This window comes from Vigna angularis, chromosome 3 (genome assembly GCF_016808095.1).
Source record: "Vigna angularis cultivar LongXiaoDou No.4 chromosome 3, ASM1680809v1, whole genome shotgun sequence".
Taxonomy (NCBI): Eukaryota; Viridiplantae; Streptophyta; class Magnoliopsida; order Fabales; family Fabaceae; genus Vigna; species Vigna angularis.
In genome coordinates this window covers 36,612,535-36,627,882 of record NC_068972.1, presented here as the reverse complement: position 1 = coordinate 36,627,882, position 15,348 = coordinate 36,612,535, and the positions used below count along the sequence as shown (strand labels likewise).

The 15,348-nt window shown below is 29.7% G+C and overlaps 1 protein-coding gene and 1 long non-coding RNA gene across 2 annotated transcripts; both read right to left on the bottom strand.

Annotated features, from left to right (window-relative positions):
- Positions 1 to 8,038: 8,038 nt before the first annotated feature.
- Positions 8,039 to 10,508, bottom strand: LOC128196036 (uncharacterized). The gene is made up of 2 exons (XR_008248131.1): positions 10,330 to 10,508; positions 8,039 to 8,832 (listed from the first exon to the last, which is right to left on the bottom strand). It is a non-coding gene; the product is annotated as an uncharacterized LOC128196036 (long non-coding RNA).
- A 2,532-nt stretch (positions 10,509 to 13,040) lies between these two features.
- Positions 13,041 to 14,468, bottom strand: LOC108324452 (transcription factor bHLH106). The gene is made up of 2 exons (XM_017557401.2): positions 14,168 to 14,468; positions 13,041 to 13,571 (listed from the first exon to the last, which is right to left on the bottom strand). The coding sequence occupies exons 1-2, from the start codon at positions 14,420 to 14,422 to the stop codon at positions 13,149 to 13,151; spliced, it is 678 nt and encodes a 225-aa protein (XP_017412890.1). The 5' UTR covers positions 14,423 to 14,468; the 3' UTR covers positions 13,041 to 13,148.
- Positions 14,469 to 15,348: the final 880 nt, after the last annotated feature.

Below are 15,348 nucleotides of genomic sequence, written 5' to 3'. Positions count from 1 at the left end.
GGGTCTTGATTAACAAGTATTAGACCCAAAACTGAGTATGATAACACAGTTGTTTTGAGGCAGATTTTATAAGCCAAATCCAAAATTAAATTTCTTCTATTTCCATCGTTGAAATAATGTCATGTAGCATATCAAATTAAAGTATCAGATCTTAACTTTCCAATGCCACCAAAATCACTAAAATAGTAAACCTACATATAAACAAAACAAGAGAAGTAGTCATTAGGGTTAAAACATGTGAATCACAAATACACGAGATATATGTAAATTGAAAAAATGTTTAATATCATTTTTTTTTTATTTTTATCGACTTTATTTAACATGAGATTCATAATTTTCAAACATTTAATATGGTCTCAATTTTTGTAATTTACGTTCAATTTCATCATTTTTCGCCTAAATTATTAATGGTAGCGCACGTACACGTGAGCATCGACTGCATGACATGTTTCATTTTTTTTGACGTGGTCTGTCACGTCATCCCATCCTTTTCCAATGCTCTTAAAAGAATTTATCACAACTGTAACACAACCAATTGCTGCAAAAATCATGGCATTTTGTGGACTTAGCAACTGCTCCTGGACTTTGATTTGTGGATGGCCTTCATCGCCACCCTTTACTTGCCACTTAAGTCCCAATGCTCCCACATATGTGTTCTGCCATCTGCCATGAGAAATTAAGGTTGCAATTTGGCTTTTATAGCTACCACGGATACTTAGCTACCAGTAGCAGAAAAGTTGGTGGGTCCTTAGGGGATTAGGGTTTCACTTGCACTTCATAGTTGCTTTTGCGGGTACTTAGCTACCACTTGGTAGAATGGTTGTAGGGTTTCAGGGGAAGTAAGCCCACATGTATTTCTGTTTTCATCTTTTTAGTTTTATTTGTTGAGATTTGTAGGTGGTTGGTTATGTGTGTAGAGAAGGCACGATTTAGGTTTGGTTTTTTTGTAGGTTTTGCATGAGTGAAAATGGGACGATGGTAGCACGATTTGGGTTTGGTTTATTTGCAAGTTTCGTGTGAATGAAGATGGTGACGATGGTGGTGGAATCTGGATTTAGTTTTTCTACAGGTTTTGCGCGAACGAAGATGGTGGCGCGATCTGGGTTTGCTTTTTCTACAAGTTTCACATGAACAAGATGGTACGATGGTGATGCGGTCAACGATAATGTCGTGGTTGTTGTGTCTTAAAGAAATAATTTAAGAGATACTCTCATTTGTGGTGGTTGGTGGTTGGCAGTGGCACAACGATGTGGAGGAGGCCATGGTGGCTGGGTTTGTGGGTGTGTTACGAAGAAGATGGGATGACGTGGTGGACCATGTCAGAAAAAAATGGAACATGTTATTCATTCATTGCTCACATATACAGTCTACCGTTAACATTTAGACAATGTCATGAGAAAAGACCAAATTGAACACAAATTATGAAAATTGAGACCACATTGAACACTAAAATAATGAGTTTCACTTTGAACAAAGTCAACAAAAATAAGGATCAAAAGTAATATTAAGCCTTAAAATAATATAAAACATAAACATGACTATATAATATATATATATATATATATATATATATATATATATTAAAATGTACTAATTATATTTTACAATCTAAAAAACTTAAGAGAAATATTTATTAAAAATATTCTAATAAAAGAAAAACTTATGTAAATTATAATGTTTGACTATCATATTTATTCATCTTCGTTGAAAAATATATATAACTTTTAATTCTGATTCATCAAAAATTAAGTTAGTGATCTCAAAACTTTCAATCGGATCCAATAAAAAGTCATTTCCTACGATATCCCACAATTTAATTTTCTCTTCTTTGTATTTTGAGGAGTTTCTTAAGAAAAAAAAATGAAGATTACTATAAACAAATACTAAATCTTCCACCCTTTTAGGTGTCATCTTATTTCTTTCCAAAGAATGTATAAAAGAATAGGTGCTCTAATTCCTTTCACGATAGAGGACATGATTGTCCAAGTACCTTAAGAACTATCTTTTGAAGTGTTGGTGCATGAGCTCCATGAACAATCCCCCATGATTTTGCATCCATTTTATCTCCTTAAAGAGTCAACATTCACAAAATCTTGTCTCCGAGCTGAAAATTTTGCAAACTCTATATTTACTTGTCTCTTTACATTTACATAATTAAAATACCTCTTAAAACATTTCTTCCCTTCATGAGTAAGTACCACATTCTGATGTGAAACATGACTTTGTGAATTTTCGTTTAACTATTCATGACTATAAAAAGACCATTCATCATTAATAACAACAATATCTTGGAGCCACTTTTTCAAACTTCTAAATCTTTTTTAGCATGACAATGGTTGAAGCAAATCTTGTTGAATTAATTAATATAAAACAACTTCAACGAAAATTCTTGACAAATATCACTATTTTTTTGGTATTTTTTGTTGCACAAATATTTTTTAATGCAAGACTCAAAGTGTGCACTACATAAGGAATCCAGTATATTGAAGGAATATTCTAATTATATGAACATACTTGTTGCCTTACATGTAGCTACATTATCAGTTATAATTTGCACCACATTTTTAGTTCAAATTTCATAATTACATCTCTCATGTGTTTAACAATAAAATCTTTGTCCTTTATACATCTATTGACTTCAAAAACATTGATTAACTATAAGTGATAGTAAATTTTTTTTATAAGTGGTCTTCTTTAAGGATCACTCCTCCCATAACTAATAATTGTCACACATTTCTTATTCTATATGAGTTTCTAATAGATTGCAAAGATTTTCCACGTGATTTATTTCTTTTGAAAGTAAAGACCCATCAATTTATTATATATTGGTAGTACATATCCACTAAGATTAGACGTATTGATAACCTAAGAAAATGCGCCACCTATTTAGGAACATATACGGGAATTCAATTTGAATTCTCCCTACTTTTTTTTATTGAATCTGAAAATCTCCAATGGTTAGAAATGGACTTTCACTCTAACTCAACTTCACAAAATCAGCTTATAAGGTGAGATTTGCATCCACTTATAAACTATGAATTGATCTTATGTGAAACTTCCAACACCAATCTCAATCACCAAACACCGAACTATAATTTGTTTTTTTCGCTGATCACCGTCATACTGAGACTCCAAATTAGAAGCTTGGAGTCATCAAGTGGAGACACACCAATGTACGAAACCTTCAATTGCACCCACAAGTTGAGAGGAGAAGCACTTCAGTTACGTCAATTGATCTTATTCTTTCTAACTTATTATTTTTATGTTTATTTTGTTTCTTTTTGTATGAATTGTACTTAGTTCATTAATATAATCATAAGGATTAGTATATGGATGTCAATGAATTTTGTTTCGGTTATTGGGGCTGAGTCACCAAGCTCCTCCACAATTTGTCTTCTAGCCGTCCGGTCTCGCTCTAAGCTCCGTTGTCCACTCTTCCGTCCGGGAGGGAACCTGTCAAAGATCCTCCGATGCCAAAGTCAGGACATAAACCGTTTGGCGATTCAATGAAATAATAATGAATGTGCATTAAATGCAACCTATCTACCACTCACATGTGACCTGTATTTATAGTTTTCGCCACATGAGCTTGAGATTAGTGAAAAGTTAATCACGGTCCAATTCCAGCCCAATAGCTCTAATCACTATTTACCTTAATCCTAGTCTTAATGACCCAATTTACCGGTCGGCCGGCCTTGCGTAGCCGCCCGGTCCGTACGATACACAGTCATTACTCACCCGAGTGGAAGGATGAATGATCGGGTCACACAACATGTATTGAGTGTTTATGCAAGCTGTCCGACAATGCTATAGAAGTAAAAAAGATTGAAGAAACGTTCACGGTTAGGTTAGTGCCGATGTTGCTCTCGGACCGTCCGGTCCATATGATACAAATTTATTGTACATGTTTTGAAAGAAAAGTGTGGTTATGTAAAGCCAATGTTAAGTATTAAGTCACCTTGACATATACTTTTACATAGTCAAATTTCTATTATATTATGTTATACGATGTTTGAAGATAACCTTACAAAATTATAATATATTGATATGTAGAGCTGTCAAATGAGCCCCTTTAATAAGATTTGGCCCTAGCCTATGTGGGTTAGGGCCAAAAAATCTCTTTATTAAAAAAGCCCACAGGGCTAAAAACCCCTAAAGCCCTATAGGCTAGGGCTAGCCCATGGGCTTTCCTTTTTACAAAATTTAACGTTCAGAAACATAATATCATCATACAAGTAATCACAAATCATGTGTATTTTTTATCCACCTTTCATTTTATCTTTGTTAGTAATAACTTATAATCATAATTGATTCATGTGTAATTATATTTTTTTACCAATAAAATTAATTTTCTACTTCATAACTGTTTCTATATTAATTAGTTTAATAATAATGCTTTTATACAATTATTCCTTAATTTCCAAATTTTGTTTTGATAATTTTTTCATCTTAATTTTGGTTTATAAATTTGACGGTTCAGAGATATCCACATAAAATAGGTTTAAAAGTTAAAAAAATTTAAATTTTGATGGACTAACGAATTTATTTATAGATGATAATCTATTTTGTCACTAGTTTAAATCAATATCATTCGAATAAGATTTGTGATCAAAATTACATTATTTTTAATTGGTGTAAACATGTTAAAATTTTGACTTAATAACTTTTTAACTTTTTTAATTTTCCAAATTTAAAAAAATTAATATTTATTATTTATAAAGTTATATAATTCTTTTAAAAAAAATTTATGAAACGTATAATTTAGTCATTTACATCAATTTATATATTTTTATGTCTTTTTCATATATTTCATATTATATTAATTTGTCTTTTTTATTAGTTTCTTATTAAGAGACATTGATGTAGTTTATTTATTTTAGATGTTAATAATTAAATACAATAATAATTTTAATTTTAGTATTATAAATTATAACATTATATATTTAAAAATATTGTATCTATTATTTAATTATTTTTTATTACAATCGGCTCAATTATGATAAATAATTCAATAAAAATGATCTTTGTTGGATAAAGATAAGTCTGATTTTAAAATATTAATTTAATCTAAAAGGTTAGAAAAAAAAAATCTGATTTTATAACCACTAGGATTACATCTAGATCTTGTATACTAACATATATGATATTTATAACAATTTTGCCTAACAAGGATTTTCACTAAAAAATTAGTTCTTTTATTACGTGAAATTAATTTTAAACTTTATACAGTTTGTGGTTTAATTTTTTAATGTATATAATACAAAACATTCAACAAAAGAATTTTATATGACAAACTATAAAAAATAAAAATTTTACACCAATATTAAAAATTCATCCAATCAGTAGATTTGAATTTAAAATCTATCCATAATTAATATTTCAAATATTTATATAGATATCAGAATTCGATTATTGAAAAATCGAATTTTCAACTGTGTTACTTTTATAATTTCTTTTTTGAAATTTTTTTCATTTTCTTTTAAATAAAAATAATAATAAAAATTTTCTTTTTTAACTTTCCAAAATAATAAAATTATATATTTAAAATATGCTTATAATTAAAAAATTATTTTAAATAATTTTTTATAAAATCAATATTTATACATTTATATTTAATTAAAAAGATATTAAATATCATGTAAAATTTGAAAATTATTGAATTTGTAAAGTAAATAAAAGAAATAACTAAAAAAACATTAAAAGTGAATTAATTTCGTTTGGGACTAGTCCCGTCCTAACCCTACCCCAACCCACTTTATGTGGGGCTTTAGGGGTTGTGACTTTTAAAAAGCCTCCTATTAAGTGGGTTAGAAAATTGAGGCTTGATTTTAAAAGGGATCAGGGTCAACCCATGGGTCAGGGGCTTAAATGACACCTCTATTGATATGTAAACACTAAGTACTATTAATTAAACTAATGTTTAATAAGTTTGAATCAAAAAACAAATACCTATTTATAATAATTTATTATTTTATTATTAGTAAGATATTTTATTTTTTAAGTTCGTATAATTTTTGTACTGTAAATATATTTACAAATATATTATTCTTTAATATATATTTAAATAAACTTCTCTATAGAAACTTCTTTGAGAAAACATCAGAAGGAAAAAAATGAAATAGTCTTCTTCAAAAAGAAAACAAAATTTACATATGGTAATTTGTTAAAATTTTCTTATATTTCTTCTTTAAATTTTTATGTTAACTTCGCCATTAATAAATTTATTTCGTTTTTTCCTTTCCTTTTCTTTTCTTGCGGAGAAGTTTAGTTAGCCAATGCATAATTTGACAATTAACTTTTTTTTATCCTGTACCTCCGTAATTTTAATTGCACCCCCACAATTTTTTAAAACTTTATCAAGATGACTTTCCGATTACTTGTTTTTTTGAAAAAATTTTCTAGAACAAGTTTTTTCAAAATTTCGGATGAGAATTTTTTTAATAGAATTTTCAGAACATTTTTTCTAGAAACATGGAATGCATTCTATAATGAATTTTATAAAATAAAGATTTTCAAACAAGCTTTCGGAAATATATATAATATCCTTTTGAATACATTTTTTTAAATAAGTTTTTCAGATAAACTTTATATAACACATAAAATACATTTTAGAATGAGTTTTTTTTAAAAAAATTTAAAATGGACTTTCTAAAATATATATAATACCTTTGAGAACAAACTTCTTTTAATAATCGGGAAAGAAGGTGTAGTTGAAGGCAGTAACAGCAAAGAGTAGGTGTATTTATTAATCGTGGGTGCAGGAAGAAAACTACGTGACAATTTATATATAATTAGGTAACAAATTTTAAAAAAGTTAAATAATACCTATATATTAATTTAAAATATAATAAATTAATAAATTAAAAACTAAAAAGACAAAAAAAAACATAAACTTTGGGATATTCGTTAGGATTTTTTAAAATATAAAAGATAATTTTAGAATTTTTAAAAAATAGTGATGTAGGAAATAACTTTGGGATGGTGTAAAGAGTAACACCCAAAAAAATGTAAGGAGAAGCAACGCTAACTGTTGTTTTTTTGGTTTTGGGTTATAGCTTCATGCACCCGTATTGTTTTATTCTACACCATAGCTATTTTAAAATGACCTTTTCACCTTTCTATTTTAAATTAACATGAATCTTAAATTTTTTTCAGAAATTTGTAACTTAAAAGTTTTTCCTTAAAAATAGTAATTTAAAATTCTGCGCGTGAGTATGAATTGTATAATTTCGAAGGTTAGTTATAATATTTTGAAAGATAAATATGTTTTTGTCTTTAATTTTTAATAAAAAATAAAATTAGTTCATTTTTAAAATTTTGAATTAATTTATTTTTTATTTATAAAACGACGTGAATTTAATATTTTTAATAAATTTGTATTAAGTGTATTTGAGATTTTAAATGCGGTTATAAATTAATATTGAATAAAAAATAGGGTAAATAATTTAAATATTTTTAAATATTTTTATGAAATGTGTTTGAAACATTAAATAAATTTATAAAATTTAGTTAAAATGATTAAATTGATATATTTTTAAAGTTTAGAAACTAAATTCAATCAAAATTTTAAAGAGAAAATAATTATAATTTTTATTTAAAAGTTAAAGAACAAAATTATATTTAATCTTTGACTTTTATAATTAATAGTTATAATAAATTGAGTTTTGAACAGTATGATCTAAAAAACGCTATTAAAATAATTTGGAAGTATAAGTTTAATTTTTAGATTATCAAATTCAAATGTCAAAAGAACATACTTTTGAACTAATCAATAATAGAAGCAAACTAAACTCTGACTTTTATTACTTTCTCTCATCGAAAGTATCAATTCCTCTTATCCAAATATACAATAAATATTAAAGATTCTACAATACAAGTTAGTAAGTTACACGACGGAAAAAAAAATTCCGGATATTTGTAACCCAAAATTTCCGATTCTTTATTCATATTTATAAGTTTGAAAAATAATTATTTTTAAGTTATACTTAGAGTAATTTTTAATTAGCCGTTTGTATAGAAAAAAAAAATATATGCAGTATTTGTGACATCCCAATTATATAGAGAGCATATATAATAAAGACGTCCACATGCATAATATAGGAAAGCAGTTGAGAGTAAATAGGATTACAGTCATCCTCTAAGTAACTTCAGAATATAAGCTTAAACTCCAAAAAGAGATAAAATATAAGCTGAAATGGGAATTAGTATTTCAGAATAAGCAATCAAACTAATAACATTTTAGGAGACTAGGCAGCAACATCGTCCTTGGCTTCCAAAGCTGTCTCCAAAGGAACCTTCTCGCCATCTGCTCCCATCCAAGTGGATGATCATCGCAAAAGGAAAACATACACAAACAATACGAACAAGCAAGGGTGAGCTAGATATAAAAATCATGTTATTCAATCACACACGACATGCAAAAGTCACTCAAACATAGTACATTGACATCACAATGACCCATTGCTTTAGAGACCGACTCGTCCGGACCATAATGATTGCCGAGCTATGGCGGGTTATGCACTCATGGTGGCCTCTACTGCTTTGCAAAGCCGTTGCCAATGGGTTCCACCCTACCACACTCACGAGGTTAACCCGTTCCGCGCCCTGGAGCATACTGGAAGCCTCCAAGACTAGGACCTCCTGCTACTCCTCACCACATGGATCAATCATCTCTACTTGAGAATGAAAGACCATTGGAGCGTCAGGAAAACCCCCAAGACTGAGCTACCATACAATCATTCTACACTAAGGATCTCACCAAGAGATCCTACACAGATGGAACTTGATTTACAACTTGGATCATACTTTCATCACTTTGTAATCATATACTTTCTGCCACAATCAACATATACACAGTCTCAACAATATACATTACTCACCACTCACAAATTATAAAAATAACATCTCCACAATTGAATCTAAGTTAATCAATACCAAGAACCAAACAACTCCAACTAACCCATAACAGCTCATAAAATGCATCAATTTATACATACTAACAAGTAATATAATTATTGATTAACACTCACGTTTTTAATATAAGAAACAACTATCCTTACTTTATTATATATATATATATATATATATATATATATATATATTTATATATTATATTAACATAATATATATCATACGTACTTACTAATTATATATAAAACTATATTATATTAATATTCCTATATTATATTAATACCCATACCTACCGTAGCTCTTTTTTTTTCTTCTAACTCCCTCTTCTCCTTTCATTTTATAAAACCTTATATCTTCCTTCCCACGTAAATTCTATGCAAAATTCCATCCCCTGGATAAGCAACCCATGCATACCCAACCTCCAGTTCCTTTCATCCTCATTGCTCACAGACCCAACTACTCAAGCTTTCTTTATTTCTCTTCACAGTAACCACAATCTATCACTTCCTCCTCATGAAAGGTCACGTAATATAGACCTTTCACTACCTCTTTTTTTTTTCTTTTTCTTTTTCCTCTTAGGCTCATCTGAAGCTCTTCCCTTCACCACCAATGCTTAACCAGTAACTCCTACCCCACACCTTTCCCTTTCTCTACTAATAACACCATTCTACCCCTTAAACCCCTCAAGACTTCATCCTCCTTTTCTTCTACTGCAACACAGTAACCCATTTTTCTTCCTCTAGTTCAACTTCACCCTACAATTGTACCACCCAATCTTCCCACCTACATTTACGTAACCTCTACGTAGGAGAAAGGAACCCATTTTTTCTTTCTATATTCTCTAACCCGAGACCCTCCCTACACTCTCTTTCTTAATCCATTTTCACAGAACTTCCTACTCTCTACTGCATCTCCTTATCCACATAAAACACTAACCACTTCTATCATAAAATACATTTTCTCCCTTTTTACCCCTCAGGTTAATACTTCCACTAAACACAACCCAAGTATATATTTTCTCACTAAAATTTGGTCTAACAGTCTCCACACGTGTAACTACTTCAAAGAGTGAATTATTTCAGTCAATCAATACACCCAACAGAACATACAACACATCACATTATAGTTCATCCAACTCAGTATCCAAACACATTCAATTTAAGTTACAGGAATCCAACTCAAGCATAAGGACATACAGAAACATAGTTAGCTCCCCTTACTTGGAAGTCAAACAGTATATTCAACTAAAGTATCCTAACCGTGCCCCTCACAGTGAAAATCTAACAGTGCCCTACAACCACCTAAACGGTGATGAAAACAACTCTTACGGACAGAAAATCGAAATGGGGCACCACCAGTTGCATACAACTAGTAGAGTTGCATGCCCTAGGTTCAAGAAAAGTGGAAGAATTGACTTACCCGTCCAAATCAGAATTTCAATCGGATGAAAGGGAAACTCTCAACTCCGTGAACGAGAGCACACTACCTATTTGAAATTTCAACGGTGGAAAGTGGTGGAAAAATAGAGAGAAGTCAGAGCAAGAAAAGGAGAATATAACTGAGTTTAGAGAGAGAAAGAGTAACTGGAAAATGAGTTCAGAGTTGGAGAATGAAGGAACCCCTTCTAAGATCATGGTGTCTTTGGCCCTTTGGGCCTAGCTGCCTCAGAAAATAAGGCCCAATAGTCCATACAGTTTTCCAGGACCTTACAGTATTAGAATTAAAGACTAGAGTTTATACTAAGTAAATGGAATTGTCAAAAGAAAATATTTATTTATTTTCATTTTTTGATTTCACTTGATATTCGTATATATATAGTACTTTCATATAATGACTTTATCTGTCTTTTTCATCTCACTCTATTTATTTCCTATTTCATTTTCCTTTTTTTTTCTCCATGTAGAAATGGTGATAAGAATGTAAAATGAAATGAGAATAAGAATATATCAATCTAACTATTTTCTTTTTATCACTCCATGACACCAGTTCATTTGTTTATGGAATTAGGTGATACTTTGGGGGAGATTAAAAAGAAAAAATAAAAGTACAATAAGAAAAAAAAGCACAATAAGAAAAAAAAGCGTACAAAAAAAATGAAAATGATGCAAGGATATATAACAAAAGAGAAACAATAGAAAATAATAACCATATTTTTATGTTTGTATCAAGCTAACTAGATCACTTTTTATATTTTTTTTTATCATAATTTCCTTTTATCTTTTGTGGAAAAATATTTAATTAATGACAACGAAGTTAAGATACAAATTCCATAAGAATATATATATATATATATATATATATATATATATATATATATATATATATATATATATATATATATATATATATATATATATATATATATATATATATATATATAAACTTTGGGAACAGTATAAACAACCTTGCATTGAGTTGTATTGTTATATTCTATTTTATATAAAATAATAGTGAGCAAGAACATTTAAATTGCTAGTTACACAAATCCAAAAGAAAATGATTAAATTAAATTTAAACTATAACTTAATTTTTTTTCTTAACTTAATATTTTTTATTTACTTATAATAAATAAAAAGTAACCTAATTTTAGATATTAACAAATATCGTTTTTAGTTTTTCTCTTCACTTACTCTCACACCAGAAATGTTAAAGACTTAACATCAATAAGAATAAGACATGAATGTACACTTAAAAGATGATGATACCTCTAACCATAAAGTTGAATGAGTTTGAGTCTTTATTGCTATATTAACTCAACCTTCTTAACTCAACTTTCTTATTTTTATTTAGGTTTAATAGGTTCGGAGGTCCCTATATTTGTGGGTTCGTTTCAATTGGATCCTCCAATTTTGAAAGTGATCAATTTGGTCCCTAATTTAACAAAATTGAGTCAATAATACCCTTTCCGTTAAATGCAATGGATGACATTAACTTTTTAAACATGTGGTATGTTGAAGCATCCTTCAAATAAAACTGTGCCACCTGCAAATAAAAGGATGCCTCAACATGTCACATGTTTAAAAAGTTAACGCGGTCCATTACATTTAACGGAAAGGGTATTATTGACTCAATTTTGTTAAATTAGGGACCAAATTGATCACTTTCAAAATTGGAGGACCCAATTGAAACGAACCCACAAATATAGGAACCTCCGAACCTATTAAACCTTTTTATTTAAAGCGAAAGTTAAACTAACACTTAATATTTCAACTAAACATAATGACAACGTTTATGCATGTCACTATATATCGAGTTGTCGTTTGTAATTTAGACAAGGTGACAGTTGGAGGCAGGGGAAGAGGTGGTTCCTTTGTCAGTTTCTTGTGTAGAAAGATTGTTTGATTATTGAGCGAGAAGTTTTGAAATTTGCAGAGAAGGTCTCACGAGTTTTTATTCACTTGAATGGATTTGAAAGAGACTAATTGAATGGATTTGAGAGGATTTGAAAATAAGTTTTATTATTGTTTATTTGAGTGGATTTGGAGGTAGATGAGAGTGGATTTAGAATAATTTATCCCAACAATCAAATCCTACGTTAATTATTACAAATGTTGCTTCCAAATTCACTTCTCACTTACCTCTAAATAAACAAAAATAAAATTTATCTTGAAATCATCTCAAATACACTCATTCACTCTCTCCAAATACATTCCAAATACATTGGTGAACAAAATGTAGACTTGTGAAGACATTATATTCCTCTGCCCATAGCACCAGAAACACCCTGCTCTCTTTAGAATCAGTGTATCTGCTACGTAAAAGCTAACATGGAAAGAGAAACGAATATGCCATTTTCAACACCTTCCAAACTCACACAACCTTTACTTTACAGAATTTCACAGACTCCTCCAATTCTTTCTTCACTCACATCTTCTCTACTTTCACATCCAAAACATTCCCAAACCCTAACCTCCCTTATACATCAACCTAATAATCTTCAAAAATATATATAATGTTGAACAATAAAAAATCTATAAACTCTCCTCCACTGCTAATTTAACCATGAATACCAACTCAAATTAATCCACCAAAGACACTGCAATATTTATATTACATGTTTTCACCAACTTCTTCATAAATAAAATACTTTTTTCTTTTCATAAACTAAAATTAACTTATCTAAATAAGAATTTAAGTAAACATTTTACAATTTAACTGAAGGAGTTCGTTTGTTTTATAGAGCAACTTGGTGAAACAAACCCTATCTCTTGTCACAGCTGCAAAACGGTTTAGTGCAGTTAAGCGATGAACTTTGGTCCCACGACACGGCGTCGTTTGGATGTGCCGTTGTGTTCTAGCAGAGCGTTCAACGAACTGTGCAGGAAGTGGATCGATTCAACGCCGTGATCTTTGTCGGTGGCCACCACGAGAACGTTGCGGGTTCTTCCGCCCAGCGTTGCGATTTCGGCTTTGAGTGTTGTGAGGTGCAGAGACTTGAGAATTTCGACGAGATCAGGGATGAGGTCGGAGCGGTCCTCACAGCACAAAGAGGCCTTGAATATGACTCGTCCGTCATCACCACTCTCGTCACCGCTGGTGGACAGAACGGAGATCTCGTCGGTCTCTGAAGGAAACGTTTCGCATTGGGTTATTTCAGACATCTGTTGCTTCAACTCCTTCAACCTTTCGACCACCTTGGCCAAGAGTGAAGCCTTGTCGGTCTGAACAAAATCGTTGAAAAGCTATTTGACTTTCTCGAAGGTTAAAAAAAAAGGCATGAAAAAATCCTTATAGGGTGGAAGAAAAACAAGAAAAAGGCTACACAACAAGTGTGTTTAAGGTGAGCAGAAAGTAGAATGTAAAATTGTGAGAGAATTAAATTCTTTTTCTTCTTATTTTACTTTTAAAAATACATACTTTGTGAAAAAAGATTTAATTTTGAGTGATAAAATTGTACATAATTTATGTGGGGTTATGTTAGAAAAAATCTTTACAATAGAAAATAAAAGAATATTCAAAAGGGTCTTATGATTACATTCATACATACACTATTAAGATCTTTGTATCTATTTATTTTCTTTCTTATGATTAAGATGAACTGATATTATATAAAACGAGCTAACTATTATAGTCAAAAGGTGCAGTTAGTCAAAAAAGTATGCAACCTTTCTGAGAAAAAAGAGAAGAAAAGGAAAACGTTTTACACTATATTGTTGTTAACCTTTCACACGGTTTGTTGTCATTGCAATTGTTTTTGAATGCCCTCAATATGAATGAAGATTGATGGAGTACTATGAAATGAAAAGTTTATATATACCTTGGAATTACAAGGAAGGAGAGTGCGAAGCTTATTGAGGTGGGCATTGATTCTTTCCCTTCTTCTCTTCTCAGCCTCTTTGTGGTTCCTCAAAGCAGCAAGGGCTTTATCTTGAAGAGGTGGTGCATGAAATGGTTCCAAAGGGTAAGAAGAAAAGGAAGCAGAGAAGCTTTGTTGCATGGTTGATGATGCAGGTTCAGGGAAGAAAGAATCATTGGTGTTTGAAAGGAACTGAAAGAGGTCAGAGTTATCCATCTCTATCTGATGCTGGATCTCAGATAGTGTAGGTTAGAGGTCAATTTATGAGAGAAGGTGAGAGAGAGTGTGTATCTTATATTTTCAGGTTTTGTGAATGGTCTTTGATACTTATGGTTATGCTTTTTGACTGCCCTAAGAGAGAGAGAGAGAGCCCTATCACAAGTGTGGAATGAAATCCAATACTCAAACTTACACACTTTTCGGTGCAATTTTTGGATGATTTTTAGATTAAATATGTTTTTAATTCTTAAATGTAAAATTATAATTTATACTTTTCAAATTTTGAAATACTTTAATTTTTAATTTTTTTAAAAATAGATATAATTTTTTTAATTTATGTTAATGTTTTTACATATTATATAGTATTTCAAGTTAATATTTCAATTATTTATATAATTTATTATGTTTTAGTTTAAATACTAATTTAATATATTGTTTAACATGTAAAAAAAAATTAATATCATTAAATTAAAAGGTTATACTTATTTATTTTAAAATTTAAGACAAAAATGCATTATTATAATTTAGTACATAGATAAATATTAATTTTATTTTTAAGTTTAAAAGTTAAAAACGTATTTAATTTTTATTTTATATATGTTTTAACCAATACGATTTTTTTTCGAAAAAAAAAAACTCATTTTAAAAATAATTTGTTCAGATAAGTATATTTCCACCTTAATGTTCAAACTGCTAGATCTTTTTATTGTTCACACTGAGATTTATTCTCTAAAACTAAGAGATACGATTTTTTCTATTTACTTTTTGAAAAAATTGAAAAGCAAAAGATGAAAGGAGAAAATGATAACACAATTCACGAAGTCCACTCTGCGGAAACCAAATTCTCAACGTATGTACATCCAATTGATTTAGTTGATTTATTTGAACAATCTTTCTAAATATTTAATTTGAAAAACTAATTA

Coding starts and splice junctions, on each gene's coding strand:
- LOC108324452 (XM_017557401.2), bottom strand. CDS start 14,422: ATGGATAACTCTGACCTCTTTCAGTTCCTTTCAAACACCAATGATTCT. Junction 13,572..14,167: donor TCCTTCCTTGTAATTCCAAG/GTATATATAAAC, acceptor GATTTTGTTCAG/ACCGACAAGGCTTCACTCTT.